Source organism: Sylvia atricapilla, chromosome 27, assembly GCF_009819655.1.
Source record: "Sylvia atricapilla isolate bSylAtr1 chromosome 27, bSylAtr1.pri, whole genome shotgun sequence".
Lineage (NCBI taxonomy): Eukaryota > Metazoa > Chordata > Aves > Passeriformes > Sylviidae > Sylvia > Sylvia atricapilla.
In genome coordinates this window covers 2,944,629-2,966,218 of record NC_089166.1, presented here as the reverse complement: position 1 = coordinate 2,966,218, position 21,590 = coordinate 2,944,629, and the positions used below count along the sequence as shown (strand labels likewise).

Here is a 21,590-nt window from a genome sequence, read left to right as displayed (position 1 = left end):
AGCGGGGGGCCCAGGTTTGGATGCAAAACAACTTTATTGAGTCGAAGGAAGAAAAAGGAGGTGGCTCAAAGGGAACGCTGGGAGCAGGCACTGGGGTGCAGTGAGGGTGTCCATGTGCCTGGCCTGCAGAGGGATGGAGGGAAGCCAAGAGGTCCCAGTAGGCTGGAATTGGGTGGTGCTGACAGGAAAGGAAGAGAAGGGAAGACACTGGAGAAAAGCAAGAGGAAAGCAAGGGCACAGATGCGTTGTGGCAAAGATCCATGTTCAGTGCTGCTCCACATTCTGAGGTTATTCAGAGGTTGTGGACGTTCTCGCCTGAGGAGGTTGCCAGCAGATTTAGCAGGGGGGACAGCATCTGCTGCCGTAGCAGTTGGTGATGCAGGAGATGTCAAAGCCCCCAGAGCTGATGGGCACTCCGCCGCAGCTGAGGATGTTGCCCACAGCAGCAGAGGTGGAGGATCCCACGGCAGTGTTCTGTGGGAAGGAGCTGAGGACGGGGCCGGGCAGGGTCACCAGCACAGCAGGCGGCTCAATGACGACGTGGGAGCTCTGGCACTGCCTGACACAGCACTCATTGCAGCTGCTGGCCAGCGGGCAGGGGCCGCAGGGCTGGCAGCAAGGGTCACAGGGCTTGCAGCAGGACATGGCTGGGGCTCACAGGTGCACCTGGCACAGAGGGCAGGGAGAAGCAGAAAGTGAGGACACGTGAGAAGCAGCACTGCACCCAATCACCCTGCAGCCAAGGCACCTCCTGGCCCTCATTGCACTGCCCAGCTCAAAGCCCAGCAGCCACCTCTGCCAAGTCCCAGCCTCTCTTTCTCTGGCTGCGCAAGACCTTCTCTCCCCTGCCCTCTACCAGCACAAGTAGGCCCCAGCTCTGTGCTATGACTCAACCCCTCTCAGCTGAGACCTGCAGCCAGGAAAGAGCTGCTGCTGAAGTAGCAGGGGCAGGAGGAGTAGAAGAGGCTTCCCACTCACCTGATTCCTGAAGAGAAGGAGATGATAGAAGTGAATGAGGGAGCAGAGACTTGGGCTGCCTTTTATAGCAGCCCTGCACTGCCTCAGGCCCAGAGGCACCTTTGTGGAAGCAACAATTTTGTGACCAGCTCATGCCAAATGTGCACCAGCCCAGCTAATGGTAGGGGCTGTGTCCTGGTTTCCTGCACTGCGGTCTCTATTTCCTGCTTACTGTCGTGTGCATTCCTATATGAAGAATTCTTCTGGGGCCAGGATGAGAGGCCCAAGAATTTGCAGGATATAAGGACATCGGAGTAGGCAGGAGGCTCGCATCACGGTCTGGTGGCATTCCTTGCAGGCACATGACGTGAACCTGTGTCATTCCTGTGGGTTTGTTGGTGGCCAAGTACTCAGGGCATCACTCTCGTTCTTCCTGTGTACCTGCCCATCTCTCCCTCATCTCTCTGTGACATGCCATGGCTTTTCACGTGCAGCCTGTGTTCCCAGCCCATTTTGGGAATGGGTTGGGGATATAAGGTCTTCCTTGTGCTCTCGCTTCCCCTCTAATACATCTCCTTTGGTCAACAGTCCTTGCCCGCTTCTCCAGCTCCTTCCTGCTCTGGCCCTGGGCTGGATTACCAGCTGTGCTCAGCACACCTTGGCAGGGTGGATGGTGCCCAGCAAGCTGCCCTATCTACCCCCTTTCTCTGGTGGGAAGACAAGGTCAAATGAAACAGAGAACAACTTGAAGCATGATAGAAGGCAGTTTGTTAAAGCAAAACCAAAAGGTTATGCACGCACAGGTACACTGGCAAAGAAAATAATTCATGGCCAGCTTCCCTCAGGAAGCAAGGGCTGGCCACTTGCCAGGAAGCAGGCCTTCCTCATGTCTGCTGGTTGCTCACAAAGGGAAACCGTCTAAGTAAGGCTGCAGGAACGGGCTCTGTGAGAAGGGTAGAGCGGCTCCCGCCACGTCTGACTCAGTCAGCTCCAGCTGTGTCCAAAGGGGACTCAGCCCCGCCCAACACGGAGCACATCTGGCACACTGCTGAGGCCTCTGTCCAAGCAGACTTCATTAGGAGTGGCTTGGGCTGGAAGGCAACTTCAAGGCCATTTCTTTCCACTCCTCCCGCCCTCAAGAGACGGGCACTAATGCTACCCACTCAAGCAGCTTGCTCAAAGCTCTGTCCAACCTGGTCTTGCACATTTCCAGGCTTGAGGCACCCAAAATCATTCTAGGCAAGATATTCCAATGCCTCACCACTCTCACAGGCAGGGACGTCTCTGTCTTCTCCATGGGAAAGGGAACAAAGAAAATTGCACTGCAGGGATTTCAATGCTGCGCTGTCTCCCCCATTTTCCTATGAGCAGTCTGGAAGTGTTGTTGTAGAAAGAAGGTGGAATCACAGGCCGCACTTTGAATGCAAAAGCAACTTTATTGAGACAGAAGAAGAAAAGGAGGAGGCTCACAGGGAGCACCACAAGCAGCTACTGAGATTCCCCAGCGATGTTTGAAGTCCCGGCCTGTGGAGGGAACGAGGCCAATGGGTCCCACTAGGCTGCCACTGAGTGGTGGCGACAGGAAAAGAAGGGAAGAGAAAAAGAGAGCAGGAGAAGAAGGAAACAGCAATCTGAAGCTCTAAATGCAGTGTCTTAAAGTTCCATCTTCATTCCAGTACCATGATCTGAGGTCTTGGAGGTTGTGTCCGCAGGATGTTGGCATCAGCATCTTTAGCAGGGACGACAACATCTGCTGCCACCATAGCAGTTGGTGATGCAGGAGATGTCAAAGCCCCCAGAGCTGATGGGCACTCCCTCAGTGCTGAGGATGCTGCCCACAGCAGCAGAGGTGGAGGATCCCACGGCAGTGTTCTGTGGGAAGGAGCTGAGGACGGGGCCGGGCAGGGTCACCAGCACAGCAGGCGGCTCAATGACGACGTGGGAGCTCTGGCACTGCCTGACACAGCACTCATTGCAGCTGCTGGCCAGCGGGCAGGGGCCGCAGGGCCGGCAGCAAGGGTCACAGGGCTGGCACTGCTGGCACTTCTCTGGGCAGGACATGGCTGGAGCCTGGCGCTGCACCTGGCACAGAGGGCAGGGAGGAAGCAGAGCACACGCACACCTGAGACACAGCCCGCAAGGCACCCCCAGCCAGACAAGGCCCCTGCTGCCTGCACAGCTCCAGGCTCTGCAGCCCCAAACTGGGCATCCTTTGCCTGAGCCCAGCACGCTGCTTCTGAGCTCAGCCAGGCCCAGCCGCGCTCCTGCCTAACCTGGATGGAAGTCAGCACCTGAGCGCAGCCTCAGCCTCTGGCCAGAACACACCGTCTCCCCTCTGCCCACAGCAGCACCATTGCAGAACACCACTCCCAGAAGTACAAGGAGCAGGAACAAGGGCTGCAAAGCTCAGTGCTGTCCTAGAGAGCATGGAGGAGAAAGGTGGTTCCAACTCACCTGGTTGCCAAGGAGCAGGAGGTGACAGGAGTGCTTGAGAGAGCCAGCAGTTAGGCTGCCTTTTATCCTGGCCCCACAGTGCCTCAGGGCCCTGCATCCATTCCCCATAAGTGACGATGTTCCCGCATGATCCCAAATGAACGGAAACATCTCTGGGAACGGCATGGCATGAGTTGGTTTTTCCCTCCACAATGACTTTGCATTTCCTGGCCTCCATCCTTCCCATTCCCTCGCGGACACTTCTTCTGAGAGCTGGTATGTGAGATTCCACGTAACCTGGGGGCAAGGATGTGTCAGTGTGGGTAAGAGTCATGAACTAAGTGCAGAAGGGATCTCAAGGATGTAGGTGATGCCAGCCTGAGGCGTTCCTTTGGATCATTTTGGTTTCTGCTGCCTGGAAGGGCCCCATCTTCTCCCAACCATCCTGTCGTTGGCTCATCAGCTCTCCCATATGCCTAACCTTCCAGGGAAAACCTCTTTGCCCTCCTTCTCGGCCTTCGCTGTCCATGAAACTCTTGCAGCACTGCTGTCTGAGCTTCTGTCCTGCTTGGATTGACCTGAACCTGCTCTGGCTAGGAGCCCCCCTATTGGAGTTCCCAATACCTCTGAGGCTCCAGCACTTGCAGAAAAACAGAATACATTAATTAGTGAGATGGCATGATCAAGTGTGTCTTGAAAAAGCCAAAAGTTTTCAGTGAGGAAAGAAAATAATACAAAAACTACAGCAAAGCCGAGCACAGCAGAGGGACAGGTCCCACGCACATGCTGCAACAGCCTGAAAATGTGCTGAGCCTCTTTGTTCTCTCTCTTTAATACTCGACAATTCAGGTGGGCCCTTTGGCCCTTGGCCCAATGAAATCGGCAACAGGCTTTGAGTTACACTGACTAAGCCCAATCCATGCCTCTGTACTGCCACTGAGCCAAGTACTGACAGGACAGCAAAGATGTTTCTGGGTCCTTTACCTGATAAGAAATGCAAGGGCTGAGTCTAAGACCTTTCCCTATATGGCAATACCTGCAGGGGGTACGGGGTGCATGCCAACACTCCCCGGCATCCCCTCGGTCACATCCCTTCCTATGGCCTCTGCCCCATGTGCTCCCCCACAATAACGTGCCAGGAAGTGCCTGGGGGCCCTGGGGCCATGCCCCAGTGTGTGCCAGTGTCTGCACATCCCTGGGTTTCTGCACCCGTGCCAACAGCCCCCGGAGAGCCTGTGGCCTACACGGGGCTGGCTGTGCTCAGGGCAGGGCGCTTGTGTGCAAGCCCCATGCCCGTGTGCCTGTGCCCGTGTGCTGGGCTCTGTGCGTCTGGGGTCCTGTCTGGGTACAGCTGGGCAGGCTGGCAATGTGTCAGTGGCCCTGTGTGTGTGCCCACAGCTGTGCCTGAGCTGACCACTCAGCCCAGCCATTGCAAGCCCCGTAGGGACTTCCCTGCCCAGCAGTGCCAGCCACCCACACACACTCAGCCCCCAGGGGCTCCTCTGCAGGAAGCTGGAGAGGGCCATGGCACTCCCATCTCCCCAGGACAATCCCAAACCCAGGCCATCCCTTTGCTGTCACCTCCAGGCAGCCTGGGGGCACTCAGCTCTTTCCCAGGCTCATTGCTCCTGCCTAATGGAGAAGCTTGGAGGTCACCGTGTCCTGGTGGCTCTGTGGGTATGGGGCAGTCCTGTAACCACACTGGCCTGTGTCCTGAGCCAGGAGCTGTGGGAAATACTGCTGTCAAAGAGAATGAGGCACTTGGAGAAATGTTTTTAACTCTGTCTTGGAAATTGAAGCCCCAATACTGGAGAGTTTCTCCTCTCCAGTACCCAGAAAGGGAAACAGAGGCAGCTTCCAACATTTTATTAGGATGGTTTTGGTCTGTCCTTATGCTTGGCTGAGCTCACAATTGTGTATAAAAGTGGCTTCAGAATCATGTGAGAAGAGTGGGAAACTTTTGAGATTAAAGGGCAAATCAGTTGGAATACGTGGACACAGGTGTTTCATTTGAAAATTCAAATTTGACTGGTAAAATTGCACTTTTCCCATTGGGATACATCTGATCCTGATGGTTCAGGTTCATCATCTGCCATGACTCTGCTGTATCCATGCTGTGCTAAGAACTCCGATTAACTTTCATGCTTTATTTTTTTGAGGAAATAAATGGAATGAAAGCAATGGACACGCAGATATACACAGACTGACCCATTGCATTTATGTATTGCTGTGCTGTGAATGATGTCAAGAGACAACAGCATCTTAGATCAGAGCAGGAAAAGTAGAAATGTTGGACTGTCCTTCCTACTCCATGATTTGACAGAAGTCCAGAGTCTCAGGGACCACCATGAAGTTGCTGGAGTTGGACTTGGGACATTGGGCCTCCCTGGCTGCTCAGAGCACCTCCCCTCCAGTGGCTACTTGTACTGGTTTTGAATTGATTGAAGAAAGCTGTGGGAAAAAACCAATTAGTGACTGGCTTTGAATGTTGACAGCCTGATCAACCAATTAAATATGGGGATGCCCCTCTGGAGTACACAGGTTAAAAATCAGAGGAATCCTGGGAAAACTTCTCTATTCTTCCCGCCTGCTAAGGGGTAACAAGGGGCCCTGGCTGCCTCCTTGTTAGGAAGGAGCCAGCTGGACCCTGTCTGGGGCCAGGCCCCTTCCCAAGGAGCCTGCTGGGCCCTGGGTCAGGGCCCACCCAGTGACTGCCGGGCCGGGGCAGGGGAGGAGAGAGGGTCCCATCCTGGCCTCCAGCAGCTGTTAACATCCTCCCACTAAGCTGCCTCTCCATCGTGGCCTGGAGGCCTGGCAGGGCCAGGCCAGGCCCCCCTCAGTGGCTTCCAGGCAGAGGAAGAGGGGGAAGCCCCAGCTGTGGCCGTGCTGCGGGGAGATCCCAGCCTTCCCCCACAGCGCACCGCAACCACCCGCAGCTGCACCACCTTCTGCCACTGTCTGGAAGAATCATCATTCCCTCTGCAGAAAGTCAGCTCTTTCCTTGCACAGATGAAACTTGCAAAACGCTAATCGTCTCTGAAGAGAGAAAAGGGACAGAGGGGAAACATGTAGAGAGACAATATGAAGACATCAAAGTCAGTGAAGAAGGAAGAGTTGAGGCCTAGATGGACGAGAATGAGAAGATTCCTTGGATTTAGGCTGAAATTCTTTTGTAAGTCATGGTGATGGACTGTGATGTACTAGAATATCCCTTTGAATCATGGAAAATATGCATTGGGAAGATGATGTGTATTCAATTTGTAGATCTGAGCAAAGGTATTTGTGGTGGACTAAGCGAATATTGAAACAGCTGTGATCCTATGAGAACCTGGAACAGAGAGAGAGATGAGATGAAGATAAAGATCTGCCCCTAGAAAGAGAAAAGATCTCTGTTCCTAGAGATGAAGAAAACCTTTGCTTTTGAACTGTTCATCTTTAAAAACAGTAACCCATGAGTTTTGATATGACTCATAACACAGATGTGGAAAGGCTGCATGAGATGGGAGGGATTTCACAAATGCAGATTCCTGGACAGCTGCTTTTGTGAGAATTAAAAGCCAAAAGAGAACTCTTCTTTCTTGTGGGGAAGTTTCCATAGCAGACCAAATGAGACTTCTCTGTCTAAAGGTGTTGCCCCAAGTTTGCCTGCTTTTCACTGTTTGCATTTTATTCTCACGCAGCTTCAAGAAAACTATGTATATTTTTAGAATTTATCAATTTTGTTTACATATTTCTCCTCTGGGAGGAGAAAAATGATTGATGGTGATGTTCACCAATGAGGTTGAAGAGGCGGCTACTTGTGTAGCCAACCTTTTCCCTTTCATCAAGTGTATGCAAGATGGAGTCAGAAAAATAAAGTTTAGAGCTTTTCCTGCTGACCTTTCTGCTGTCTGCTGGTTCTTTCATGTCCCTAACAGCAACATAAAGGTGCTAATGAAATACTATTTTATAGGTGGTAAACTGATAAAAGGTCCCAAGTTTTGTCTGTATACATTGTTCATAAGATGGGAAAAGAAGTTGGGCAAGAGGAGAAGTGTTTTCAAGGCTTTATTCTGATTCTTATTAATTTTTTCTCTCTTGTTGTTTTGTTAATAAACCTGTTTTTATACAATTTTAAGTTTTGAGCCAGATTTGCTTTTCTCCTAATCCTATCTCACAGCAGAAAAAGAGTAACTAATTATAGCAGAGACCCAAACAAATACACATAATTTGGAAAAAAGAAATAGGCAAATTTGAAACCACTACAGTACTGAAGAGGGTGGTTGCTGTTCACCAAAAGTGTAATTATCTGAGCATAAAGTGGATGAGGGAGCCACACCCTTCTTTTGGTTCTTCAGAAAGGCATTGGAATGTTTTGTATAAAGATGCGTCATGCATCGTGGTTCCAGTCTGAAAGGTGAACCAGCACCGCCTGAGGAAAGTGTCAAATCTCAATCCAGCAGCCGCTGCAACCCCGCTGTATTGTGCCACAGATAACCAAAGAGCTGGAGAACCTGTGCTATGAGCGAAGCTGTGGACTCTTTTCTCTCTGGAAAGAAAAAGGTTCTGGAAAACTCCAGAAAACTGGAAAAATCCAGTTTTCCCGCAGTTCAAAGATTGCAACAAAAAAGGATGTGGCCTCTTTCCTTTCAAGGATTCCCGTGGAAAGAGTGGGTCACTTCCAAGGGGTGCACTTGTTCAAGAACAGAATGCTCCACGGCAGCTCCCCAAAAGTGGAAGAAGTCCTATCAGCAGGATGTGCTCCACTATGGCCTTCTCTCTACTGCAGTGGACTTTCCTGCTGGGAATGTTTTCTGGTGCAGGCTCCTCATGGGGTCACAGCTTCCTTCATGGTACGTTCACCTGCAAAGGGCTGCAAAGAACAGCTGATCCCAATCAGCTCCTCTGTGTGGCTGATGCCAGTCTCAACCTATGAAGCCCCTCAGTCCTGTGTGTGTGGAGAGCAGCTGGGCAGAGCAGTTAATGTGAGGCGGGTGTCAGAAAAGAGGAGTGTCGCTGTGTGCTGGTTCTCCCACCCCAGCCAGCCCTGGCACCAAGGCAAGTGAGGTACCTTCCAGTGATTTGATCACCATCAGGATCCAGTGGGACTTGATTTGTCCTCAGGCTCGAGGTGACGATGGCAGGAGAAAGAAAGAGGGATGCTGTTGAGGATTTACCAAACTGGGTTTATTGGTCCCCAGGGGAGACAACTGAAGCCCAAGGTGCCTGCCTCAGCAGTGCCAAGGAGCAGGCTTGTGCAGCATCTTTTAGTCGGGGCTGGTACAGGGGGATGGGTTCAGCCAAGGTCCAGTCAGGAGAACCAGGGGAGGGGCTCTGAACATGAAAGACAAACAAGGTAACAAACCAGGTTGCCGTAGGAGGGGAAAGCTGGCCTCAGCCTGGAACTTCCCAGGCACAGGGAGAGGCCCCAGAGTGATGGACAGGACGCAAGGATTACATAACACAAGACTGACATACAACTGTACCAAGGAAAGGAACAAAGGGAGTTAACTATAAAGGGGTACATGGAATAAACCATTTACTGAGAAGCAGCATATAAGCAGAACAGGAACATCTAACCCATAAGTACAGAATGAGCAGCACCAGAGAGGAGGTTGTGGGCTGTCCCACGGCATTGCTGATTCCCACCCACCGCCTTTCACCCCCCTTTTCTGCCAGGTTTGGGAATCATCTTCCTCCCTCAGTAGCTGCAGTGGTGTAGTGAGGGATGTATTTGTGAACCACCTTTTCAGCAAGACAAAAGACACAAAGTGAAATCCACTGTAAGGAGTCCCAACCTCTGCTTCCTCTGCCTTTTTCCCTGAGCTCACCAGAAAAGCTGACACAGATGGAAAGAGGATCAGAATCCAAGGCTTGGTTGCAAAATTACTTTACTGACTCTAAACAACAAATGGAGCTAATTCTCAGAGAGCACCAAGTGCAGCAAGTGTGGTGCAGTTGGGGTGACCATGTGCTGGTCTGCAGAGGGAGGGAGGGACGGAGAGAAGAAAACAGGTCCCAGTAGGCTGACATTGGGTGATGCTGATAGGAAAGGAAGCAAATAGAAAAAAGAGAGCATGAGAAGGTAAGTAAAGTCAGAAGCCCTATATACAGTGTCCCAATATTGTGTCATCATTCCAGCACCAGGTTCTGAGGTCTTGGATGTTCATGCCCTAAGATGTTGCCAGCAGATTTAGCAGGGACGACATCTGCTGCCTCCATAGCAGTTGGTGATGCAGGAGATGTCAAAGCCCCCAGAGCTGATGGGCACTCCGCCGCAGCTGAGGATGTTGCCCACAGCAGCAGAGGTGGAGGATCCCACGGCAGTGTTCTGTGGGAAGGAGCTGAGGACGGGGCCGGGCAGGGTCACCAGCACAGCAGGCGGCTCAATGACGACGTGGGAGCTCTGGCACTGCCTGACACAGCACTCATTGCAGCTGCTGGCCAGCGGGCAGGGGCCGCAGGGCTGGCAGCAAGGGTCACAGGGTCTGCAGCAGGACATGGCTGGGGCTCACAGATGCACCTGGCACAGAGGGCAGGGAGAAGCAGACAGTGAGGACATGTGAGAAGCAGCACTGCACCCAATCACCCTGCAGCCAAGGCACCTCCTGGCCCACATTGCACTGCCCAGCTCAAAGCCCAGCAGCCACCTCTGCCAAGTCCCAGTTTGTCTTTCTCTGTCTGCACAAGACCTTCTCTCTCCTGCTCTCTGTTAACTCACACAGGTCCCAGCCCTGGGCTACTACAGGCCCTCTCAGGTGAGACCTCCAGCCAGGACAGACCTGGCCTTGAAGAAGGATGAGAGGATTTCCACTCACCTGATTCCTGAGGAGAAGGAGGTGAGACAAGTGGATGAGGGAGCAGAGACTTGGGGTGCCTTTTATAGCTGTCTTGCCTTGCCTCAGGGCCGGAGGTACTTTTCCAAAGCAACAATTTTGTGACCAGCTCATGTCAAATGTGCACCAGCCCAGCAAATGGTAGGGGTTCTGTCCTGGTTTCCTGCATTGCTGCCTTTTCATTTTCTGGCTTCTGCTTTGTATGTTCCTATTTCCTATGTAAAGCCTTGTGTTGGGGCTGGGTGAGAGGCACAAGAATTTCCAGGATGTAAACAGCTTAGCACAGTTAGCTGAGTGCTCAGATCATTGTCTGGTGGCATTCTATGTAGGCACGTGATGTTCACCTATGTCATCCCTGTTGGATTCTTTGTGGCAGGATTTTTAGTGCATCATGCTCATTCTTCTTGTACACATGCACATGTGCTGACATTTGCGGGAAGTGGAAAGATCTTTTTTCTTCTTCCCCATCACTCTATGGCAGTCGCTTTTTTTTCAGTCAGATGCACTTCCGTTGGAGGGTTTATCCTTCTTGCTATATTTACAGTATCTCAGGAAAATTGGGCTGGTCTCTTCGACCTCACCGTCTTTCTGTACACTCTCTGTGGGTCCTTCGGGAAGTCAAGGACCATTTCTATGGCTGGGTTCCTTCGCAGGGTGCTTGAGTTCTCAGAGTTGTCCTCAACACTTCAACAGAGATCCGCCCTTTGATGGTTTTCATTTATGAATGTCAGGATTGTAAGGTTCAAGGGAGGCCCTCGTAAGCACGTGTGTCACTTTGTGCATGTGTGCATCATGGGGGCTTGAATGTGAAGGTTTCTCCTTTGGCGTGTCCTTTGGTCCCACAGAGGCACTGGTTGCCCTGGAGAGACAGAGGCAATGGACAGCTGAATGGTGCTGCTTTGACCTTACAGAGAGGTGTCCAGAGGACTGAAATGTAGCCTCTGCCTCCTCCACCCTCCACTTCCTGCTTTATGTTCAGGAAGAAAGCCCAGAAATCCTGCCAGCCTCTGCAGGCCTTCATCCTAAATGGATCCCGCTCTGCTGCAGTGTTGCTGGTGAGTGGCTGTGGTGTCCCACTGGCAGGGGAATGAAACAGCCAGGATTTGTACATGCTGGCGGTTGGGAGGAAAGACCAAAGTCAGAGAGTCCAAAGAAGCTTTCACATTTTATTAATAAATTGCAGACTTGGCATGGAAATAGAGGAATGGAGAGGGAAAGGAGAAAGGAAGGGGAAGGGTAAAGAGAAATCCCACCACATGCTGGTCTTTCTGGCCAGGTTGTTCTTACTGGTAATCTTTGGTGGTTTTTACCAGCTGTGTTGGTTTGACCTTAGCCTGGTGGCCAGTGCCCTGCAAGCCATTCCATGACTCTCCCTTCTGAACGGGGGTAGGGAAGAGAAAATAAAATGGGAAACAATATGAGGATTGACATAATGCAGCTGACTAAAGCAAAACCATGCATAACAATCTACTGTAGAAGCTTTCATTCATCTGATTGTTTTTCACAGTGTGGTAGCCATTGTCTCTTGCCTAAAACGGGTGATGTTTGATAGCTGGGACAGAAAATCCCGGGAATGGGTTCTGTGAGAAGAGTCCAGTGTCTCCCACCATATCTGACAGAGTCGGCTCCAGCTCTGTCCTAAGGGGACTCAGCTCTGCCCAACACAGAGCACATTTGTCACACTGCTGATGCCTCTGCGGAAGCAGATTTCATAAGGAATGGTTTGAGTTGGGAGGAAAGGGTTAAATGCAAAATAATCAGGAGGATGATTGTAGGTGTGCTCAGGTGACCTGGTAGCTGAGAAAGCCAAAGCCTGAGGGTATCAGTGTGGGAAACCCCAAAAAGGATGGCTACTGGTGTTTCATCCTGTGTTTGGAGAAGTAAGATGTCTGTGTAGAGACAAGGGCGGTGTTTGGAGAGACTTGGAGACACTGTCACAGACATGCTGAACTCCCTGTTCTGGGAGAGAGAAGATCAAAGCGCAGAGATCACAAAAAGCACAGAGACATCATAGCACTGGTGTAAAGAGAAGCTCTGCCAGCAAGGACTGAGCCTAAGGGGGAAAATGTTCCAACTTGTGAATCTTTGCCACAGGGTCGATTTATTCCTGTTCGTGGAGTTAGATAAGGAAATAAATTTATTCTTTGCCTTATCACCATGGTATTGTGGTTGTTCCGTCTGCTCTACTGTGTCAACTGAAAAACTTGGAATGAAAGGGAACTTAAGCTTTTTTTTTTTTTTTTTTGCAACACTTCATCCACCTAACCAAAAATGGGCAAGAATGGAGCCCACCAAACCAACTGGCTCAAAGTGCTGAGCAACCTTGCCTTGAACACTTCCAGAAATGAAAAACCTCCTTGTCTCCAGGCAACTTGTTCCAGTGCCTCATCACTCTCACTGTCAGGGATGTCTTTGTCAGCTCCAAGGGAAAGGGCACAAGGAAAATCCATAGCAGTGAGTCACACTCTCTGCTTTTCCATCATACCCTTGAGGAGGATGGAAGAGTTCTCGCAGAATGAAGAACGAATCACAGGCTCCGGAATAAATGCAAAACTACTTTATTGAATCTATAGGAAAAAAGTGGGTACATCAGAGACAGCAACAGGAGAACCCACAAAGATGGAGTGAGGGTGTCCATCTGCCAGGCTGGCAGATAGAGGGAGGAAAGGAGTGGGTAGATGATCCCACTAGGCTGGCACTGGGTGGTGGTGCCCGGAAAGGAAGGAAAGAGAGAGGAGGAAGCAGAAGAAGGAACTAATAGTGGAAAAGTGTAAATTCAGTGTCCCAAAATTCTGTCATTATTCCAGCACCAAGTTCTGATTTCTTGGATGTTCTTGCTCAAGAAGGTTGGCCTCAGCATCTTTAGCAGGGACGACAACATCTGCTGCCATAGCAGTTGGTGATGCAGGAGATGTCAAAGCCCCCAGAGCTGATGGGCACTCCGCTGCAGCTGAGGATGTTGCCCACAGCAGCAGAGGTGGAGGATCCCACGGCAGTGTTCTGTGGGAAGGAGCTGAGGACGGGGCCGGGCAGGGTCACCAGCACAGCAGGCGGCTCAATGACGACGTGGGAGCTCTGGCACTGCCTGACACAGCACTCATTGCAGCTGCTGGCCAGTGGGCAGGGGCCGCAGGGCTGGCAGCAAGGGTCACAGGGTCTGCAGCAGGACATGGCTGGGGCTCACAGATGCACCTGGCACAGAGGGCAGGGAGAAGCAGAAAGTGAGGACACGTGAGAAGCAGCACTGCACCCAATCACCCTGCAGCCAAGGCACCTCCTGGCCCACATTGCACTGCCCAGCTCAAAGCCCAGCAGCCACCTCTGCCAAGTCCCAGCCTCTCTTTCTCTGGCTGCACAAGACCTTCTCTCCCCTGTCCTTTCCCAGCACATGTAGCTCCAAGCCCTGCACTATGACAGCCCCTTTCAAACTGAGACCTAGAGCCAGGAAAAAGCTGCTCTTGAAGCAGCAGGAGCAGCAGGAGATGAGGCTTTCCACTCACCTGATTCCTGAAGAGAAGGAGGTGAGACAAGTGGGTGAGGGAGCAGAGACTTGGGCTGCCTTTTATAGCAGCCCTGCACTGCCTCAGGCCCAGAGGCACCTTAGTGGATATCATAATTTTCAGACCAGCTCATGTCAAATATGCAGCATCCCAGCTAATGGCAGGGGCAGTGTACCATTTTTCTGCATGGCTGTCTTCTCATTTCCTGGCTTCTGCCATTTGCATTCCTATATGAAGTCTTGGGTTATGGCTGGGATTAGAGGCCCATGAATTTTTGGGATATGAACTCATCTGCACAACCAGAGTGCTTGTATCATTTTTTGGTGCCATTCCATGACTACACGTGATGTGTCTTGAATCCTCTATACTGGGTCAGGCTGCAGTCAACAGTCCATACTTGTTGCTCCACCTCATCCCTGCTCTTTTTTTGTTTTGGATTTTGTTTCTCTCCAGGAGCCACAGCAAGGACACTTGCCCCAGAAATTGGTGTCCTACCTCCCTAGGGCCCCTTCCCCAGCCAGATGCTGGTCATTCCCACGACATGTTCTTACCAAGACTCCTTGGTTGTTACTACCAGCTGTGCTGGGTTGACCTTGGCTGGATGGCCAGTACTCTCCAGACAATCTATCACTCTCCCTTCTGAAGTGAACAAGGAAGAGAAAATAAGAAGAAAAACAACATGAATATAAGGATTGGAATATTCACTAAAACCATCAAAAGATTGTGCATGCCGTTGTAAAGTGGAAAAAGCTCCCACTTTTTATGCTCTTCATCAGAGCATCAGAAGATCACTCCAATCAGGAAATTCTGTCTTGCCACTTCCAGGAAGCGGAGCTTGAGCAAATATAGTGGTGTTAGTTGAAGGCAAACGTTGCAAATAACAAATGCCTGTAGCAATGGACACGAAATAAAGATGGTTACCCCCACCCCAGTCAGAAGGCAGTAGAAATTAGAAGGCTTTTTTTACATTTCATTTGGCCCTGTTAAACATGGTGCCCTAAGAAGACACGCCATTGGTCTACATAACTGGTACCTCTCCCATTGGCTAAGTAACAGAAGTAGGAAACAGCATCTGCTGTTATTGGAAAAGAACATTGTTTACACAGGGTTGTTTTGGGGGAAAAACCAAACCCAAAAAACTGTTGAAAAGTATCCCTTGAGAAGAGCTAGCTCTTCTCAAGCTCAGTATCGAGCCCACAATGCCCACCCTTGTTTCTCCTTTCCTTAGCTATTGTGTCTGACCTCCTGTCATATGGCATGAAATATCCCTTCCACTCAATTTGGGACAACTGTCTGATCCACTCCCAGGATCTTGCCCCCCACTTCCCCAGCTCCTGATGGGGAAGGGAATGTTGGAGAGACAGTGCTGGTGCTGTGTGAGCACTGCTCAGCAGGAGCCACAGGACTGCAGTGTTACCAGCACCTTTGTAACTCCCAGTGCAGCGCACAGCCCTGCCAGGGCTGCTGTGGGGAACATGAACTGCATCTCAGGCACACCAACACAGCCACAAGCCTTGGCTGGCTCCAGGGGCATCCAGCTCTGTGTCTCCGAGACATACACATCAGCCCTTATCTCCTCCACTTCTCCACTGGGATGGAACACAGTCTCTTCCTGCCCAGGCCAATGGTACCACTCAGACTGCTGTGGAGTGAGGCAGGGGCCAAGACCTTAAAACAAATGAGGGGATGGAACTGAAGGGACCAGGATACAGATGGTGCCTTGCTCTGAGATGTGGGATAGATGTTCGAGGTGACACAGGGTTAGTGAAAGAGCTGTGGACTCTTTTTAGTGTTCAAGCTCCAGGACTTGCAGATCCTCTGGAAAGGTGTTCCCAGCAATGAGGCCAGGAAAGCAGCAGCACGTCATTCAGGACCAAAAGGCCAATAACACAGCTCCTCCATCAAGGGGAGGTCAGGCAAATTCCCTCTTACTGAGGGACTAATAATATAATTTTTGTTTGGGTTACTGCAAGTTACATTCATCCCTGTCTCAAGCCTGGACCACTGTGTGGCTGTTAAAAAGTTTATTCATGCAATTGTTTTTTACACGGTTATGAATGGACCTTCCCTCTTCTGTAAGGTGGTGAAATTTGGCAGCTGGGGCAGAAGACTTCAGGAACAGGCTCTGGGACATCATTCACCACCCTCGAACACTTCTGACAGAGTCAGACTCCTGCTGTGTCCAAAAAACCCATAAAGGATGCCTCCTGTTCTTTTATCCTGTGTTGAAGAAGCAGAATCTGTGTAGAAAACCCGCCAGTGTTCAGAGAGACTTGGTGGCCCTGTCACAGACATACTTGAGCACTGGTGCAAAGAGGAGCCCTGCCAGCAAGGGCTGAGGCCTAAGGGGGACATGTCCCCATCTGTGCATCTCTGCCCAAGCATTGCTTCAACCTCCTCCATTGAGTGAGATTATGGCAACTGATTTCATCTTTTCCTTTCCACCACGGTTTTGTGGTTGTTCCAGCTGCACAACTGTGTTGATGCAAACACTGTGATGGAAGGGAATATAAATAACATGTTAATTTCATTTTCAAACCTACAGCTACCACACAAAAATAAGCTTTGACTGCATCCACCAAACCAATGGCTCAAAGTGCTGAGCAACCTTGCGTAGAAGATTTCCAGCTATGAGAAATCTCATTGTCTCCAGGCAACTTGTTCCACTGCCTCATCACTCTCACTGTCAGGGATGTCTTTGTCAGCTCCAAGGGAAAGGGCACAAGGAAAATCCATAGCAGTGAGTCACACTCCCTGCTTTTCCATCATACCCTTGAGGAGGATGGAAGAGTTCTTGCAGAATGAAGACGAATCACAGGCTCCGGAATAAATGCAAAACTACTTATTGAATCTATAGGAAAAAGTGGGTACATCAGAGACAGCAACAGGAGAACCCACAAAGATGGAGTGAGGGTGTCCATCTGCCAGGCTGGAAGATAGAGGGAGGAAAGGAGTGGGCAGATGATCCCACTAGGCTGGCACTGGGTGGTGGTGCCCGGAAAGGAAGGGAAGAGAGAGGAGGGAGCAGAAGAAGGAACTAATAGTGGAAAAGTGTAAATTCAGTGTCCCAAAATTCTGTCATTATTCCAGCACCAAGTTCTGATTTCTGGATGTTCTGCTCAAGAAGTTTGGCCTCAGCATATTTAGCAGGGACGACAACATCTGCTGCCATAGCAGTTGTGATGCAGGAGATGTCAAAGCCCCAGAGCTGATGGCACTCCCTCAGTGCTGAGGATGCTGCCCACAGCAGCAGAGGGGAGGATCCACGCAGTGTTCTGTGGGAAGGAGCTGAGGACGGGGCCGGGCAGGGTCACAGCACAGCAGGCGGCTCAATGACCACGTGGGAGCTCTGGCACGGCCTGACCAGCATCATTGGCAGCTGCTGGCCACGTGGCCGTGCCGCCGGGCTGGCAGCAGGGTCACAGGGCTTGCAGCAGGACATGGCTGGGGCTCACAGGTGCCCCTGGCACAAGAGGCAGGAGAAGCAGAAAGTGAGGACCGTGAGAAGCAGCACTGCACCCAATCACCTGCAGCCAAGGCACCTCCTGGCCCACATTGCATGCCCAGCTCAAAGACCAGCAGCCACCTCTGCCAAGTCCCAAGCCTCTCTTTCTCTGGCTGCACAAGACCTTCTCTCTCCTGCCCTCTCCCAGGTGACGCAAACCCCCTGCCCTCTGCTACAAGAGCCCCTCTCAGCTGAGGTCCACAGCCACGAAAGATTTGGTCTTGAAGCGCAGCAGGAGTAGCAGGAGACGAGGCTTCTCACTCACCTGATTCCTGAAGAGAAGGAGGTGAGACAAGTGGATGAGGGAGCAGAGAGACTTGGGCTGCCTTTTATAGCAGGACCTCCTCTGCCTCAGGCCATGAGGCACCTTAGTGGAAGTCATAATTTTCAGACCAGCTCATGTCAAATATGCACCATCCCAGCTAATGGTAGGGGCTGTGTACTGGTTTCCTACATTTTTTCATTTCTTGGTTGCTGCCTGTACATTCCTATGTGAAGACATTGGTACAGCCTGAGGAGGAGGCCCAAGAATTTCTAGGGTATGAACTTGTCAGGAGTGAGAGGGTGCTCGGGTCATGGTCTGGTGACGTCCCATAAGAGCACTAGATGTGTCTTGAATCCTCTTGACTGGGTCGGTCTCTGGTCAACAGTCCATACTGGTTGCTCCATAACGTTCCTGCTCTTTCCTTGTGTTGGGTTTTGTTTCTCTCCAGCAGCCACAGCAAGGACACTTCTCACAGAAAAGAGATGTCCTACCTCCCCAGGGCCCCTTCTCCAGCCACATGCTGGTCTTTCTCACCACATGTTCTTACCTAGAACAATTGGTTGTTACTACCAGCTGTGGTGGGCTGACCCTGGTTGGATGGCCAGTACCTTCCAGGCATGCTCTTGCTCCCTCTTCTGATTTAGACAGGAAAGAAAAAAATATATTGTAAAAATGAGGCTTACCAAAGGCTGTTTGCTAAAGCAAAACTCGCATAATTCTTTGCTCTTGAAATTTTGTTTCAGACTGTGATGGATAGTCTCCCTTGTGTTAGAGTTGCAAGGTTTGTTAGCTGGAGCCAAAGGCCGCGGGAATGAGCTCTGTGAGAAGAGTCCAGTTGTCCCACCGGGTTGACTCAGTCCCACTCTGTCCTAAGGGACTCAGCTCTGCCCAACACAGAGCACATTTGTCACACTGCTGATGTCCCTGGGAAAGTGGATTTCATTAGGAATGGGTTGGGTTTGTAGGAAAGGGTTAAATGCAGGAGAATCAGGAGGATGATTGTACATTACTCAAGTGACCTGGAGATGAGAAAGCCAAAGCCTGAGGGTATCAGTGTGGGAAACCCCAAAAGGATAGCTACTGCTGTTTCATCCTGTGTTTGGAGAAGTAAAATGTCTGTGTAGAGACAAGGGCGGTGTTTGGAGAGACTTGGAGACCCTGTCACAGACATGCTGAACTCCCTGTTCTGGGAGAGAGAAGATCAAAGCGCAGAGATCACAAAAAGCACAGAGACATCATAGCACTGGTGTAAAGAGAAGCTCTGCCAGCAAGGACTGAGCCTAAGTGGGACAAAGTCTCACTGGTGCATCTGTACCCTAGCATTTCCTTGGCCTGCCTTGTGCAGAGAAGCAAGGAAAAATTTACTCTTTGCCTTATCACCATGGTTGTTCCACCTGCCTGACTGTTGACTCAAAAACTTGAGATCAAAGGGACAGAAAAAATTTTTTTTGTTTGTGACACTTAGCCCCCCCCCCCCCCCCCCCAAATATGGGCAAGGACGGCACTCAAAAAATCAAGTGGTTCAAAGTCCTGAGTGACCTTGCCTTAACACATCCAGGAACGCAAAGAAACTTCTCTGTGCAATTCTTTCCAGTGCATTGTCACCTCACTGTCATGGGTGTCTTTTCAGCCCCAAGGGAAAGGGCACAATGAAAATCCGTAAAAGTGAGTCCCACTTTCTGCTTTTCCAACATTGTCCTGAAGTGACTGGATGAGTTTTCAAGATGAATAAGAAAAGAGAAGCCCAAGAGTGGATAGAAATTAACCTAATTGAATTCAAAGATGAAAAGCTGCTGATCTCAAAGAGAGCAGCAGAAGTAACCACAAAGATGCAGCGGGCGTGTCCAGCACTGTGGACTGCAGGACAGAGGGAGGAAGGAGTGGGAGCCGACAGACCAGACAAGCTGGCATTGGTCATGGAGACAGGAAAGGAAGGGAAGGGATGAGTGAGATCGAAAAAGGAAAGAAAATCAAGAAAGGCAAACTGAATGTTCCAAATTTTGTCTGGATTACATCACCAGGTTCTGAGATTTGAAGGTACAGGCTTTTCCTGAGCCTGGAGATGTGCGAAATGCTGGCTGTCAAAGAGAATGTGGGCACGTGGAGAACAGTGTTTGAGCCGTGTCTGGGAGTGGGAAGCCAGAAGATGGGAGAGTTCTCTCCTCTCCCGCACCCAGAAGGGGGAAAGAGTGGCAGCCTCCAACACGGTGGGAAGATGGCTTTGGTTCTGCCCTGGTGCTTAGTTGATCCTCTGAAGCCCCTCAGCCCTGGCTGAGACCGGCTGGAAGCAGGAGAAAAGGCTAATGTGAGGCACGTGTGGAAGAGAGGAGGTTGTGGACCAAGCCCCAGGCACTGCTGTTTCCCATTCCCTCTCAGGTGACCTTTTGCCATCATCTTCTCCTGATGCTCACTATTTTGGGGAAGCAAGGGTATTTGTAATCTTCAACAGAAAAAGTCCAAAGTCAAAACCACCTGGAAGTGACAACCCACGGCTTCCTCCAGCTCTTGCCCTGAGCTGACTGGAAGAGTTCCCACACAAGGAAAGAGAAAGCGGGGGCCCAGGTTTGGATGCAAAACAACTTTATTGAGTCGAAGGAAGAAAAAGGAGGTGGCTTCAAAGGGAACGCTGGGAGCAGGCACCTGGGTGCAGTGAGGGTGTCCCATGTGCCTGGCCTGCAGAGGGATGGAGGGAAGCCAAGAGGTCCCAGTAGCTGGAATTGGGTGGTGCTGACAGGAAAGGAAGAGAATGGAAGACACTGGAGAAAAGCAAGAGGAAAGCAAGGGCACAGATGCGTTGTTGCAAAGATCCATGTTCAGTGCTGCTCCACATTCTGAGGTTATTCAGAGGTGTGGACGTTCTTCTTGCCCGAGGAGGTTGCCAGCAGATTAGCAGGGGGGACAGCATCTGCTGCCGTAGCAGTTGGTGATGCAGGAGATGTCAAAGCCCCCAGAGCTGATGGGCACTCCGCCGCAGCTGAGGATGTTGCCCACAGCAGCAGAGGTGGAGGATCCCACGGCAGTGTTCTGTGGGAAGGAGCTGAGGACGGGGCCGGGCAGGGTCACCAGCACAGCAGGCGGCTCAATGACGACGTGGGAGCTCTGGCACTGCCTGACACAGCACTCATTGCAGCTGCTGGCCAGCGGGCAGGGCCGCAGGGCTGGCAGCAAGGGTCACAGGGCTTGCAGCAGGACATGGCTGGGGCTCACAGGTGCACCTGGCACAGAGGGCAGGGAGAAGCAGAAAGTGAGGACACGTGAGAAGCAAGCACTGCACCCAATCAATCACCTGCAGCCAAGGCACCTCCTGGCCCTCATTGCACTGGCCCAGCTCAAAGCCCAGCAGCCACCTCTGCCAAGTCCCAGCCTCTCTTTCCTCTGGCTGCGCAAGACCTTCTCTCCCCTGCCCTCTAACAGCACAAGTAGGCCCCCAGCTCTGTGTTATGACTCAACCCCTCTCAGCTGAGACTTGCAGCCAGGAAAGAGCTGCTCCTGAAGTAGCAGGAGCAGGAGGAGTAGAAGAGGCTTCCCACTCACCTGATTCCTGAAGAGAAGGAGATGATAGAAGTGAATGAGGGAGCAGAGACTTGGGCTGCCTTTTATAGCAGCCCTGCACTGCCTCAGGCCCAGAGGCACCTTTGTGAAAGCAATAATTTTGTGACCAGCTCATGTCAAATGTGCACCAGCCCAGCTAATGTAGGGGCTGTGTCCTGGTTTCCTGCACTGCGGTCTCTATTTCCTGCTTACTGCCGTGTGCATTCCTATCTGAAGAATTCTTCTGGGGCCAGGATGAGAGGCCCAAGAATTTGCAGGATATAAGGACATCAGAGTAGGCAGGAGGCTCGCATCACGGTCTGGTGGCATTCCTTGCAGGCACATGAGGTGAACCTGTGTCATTCCTGTGGGTTGTTGGTGGCCAAGTACTCAGGGCATCACTCTCGTTCTTCCTGTGCACCTGCCCATCTCTCCCTCATCTCTCTGTGACATGCCATGGCTTTTCACGTGCAGCCTGTGTTCCCAGCCCATTTTGGAATGGGTTGGGCTATAAGGTCTTCCTTGTGCTCTCGCTTCCCCTCTAATACCTCTCCCTTTGGTCAACAGTCCTTGCCCGCTTCTCT

General features: G+C 51.3%; 1 protein-coding gene and 3 pseudogenes across 1 annotated transcript; all 4 read right to left on the bottom strand.

Annotated features, from left to right (window-relative positions):
* Positions 1 to 325: 325 nt before the first annotated feature.
* On the bottom strand, positions 326 to 1,111 carry LOC136372143 (feather keratin Cos2-2-like; annotated as a pseudogene).
* A 1,577-nt stretch (positions 1,112 to 2,688) lies between these two features.
* On the bottom strand, positions 2,689 to 3,018 carry LOC136372126 (feather keratin Cos2-2-like). The gene has a single exon (XM_066336595.1). The coding sequence runs from the start codon at positions 3,016 to 3,018 to the stop codon at positions 2,689 to 2,691; it is 330 nt and encodes a 109-aa protein (XP_066192692.1).
* A 6,544-nt stretch (positions 3,019 to 9,562) lies between these two features.
* On the bottom strand, positions 9,563 to 10,319 carry LOC136372384 (feather keratin Cos2-2-like; annotated as a pseudogene).
* A 2,641-nt stretch (positions 10,320 to 12,960) lies between these two features.
* On the bottom strand, positions 12,961 to 13,838 carry LOC136372169 (feather keratin Cos2-2-like; annotated as a pseudogene).
* Between the last annotated feature and the right edge of the window lie 7,752 nt (positions 13,839 to 21,590).

Coding starts and splice junctions, on each gene's coding strand:
- LOC136372126 (XM_066336595.1), bottom strand. CDS start 3,018: ATGTCCTGCCCAGAGAAGTGCCAGCAGTGCCAGCCCTGTGACCCTTGC.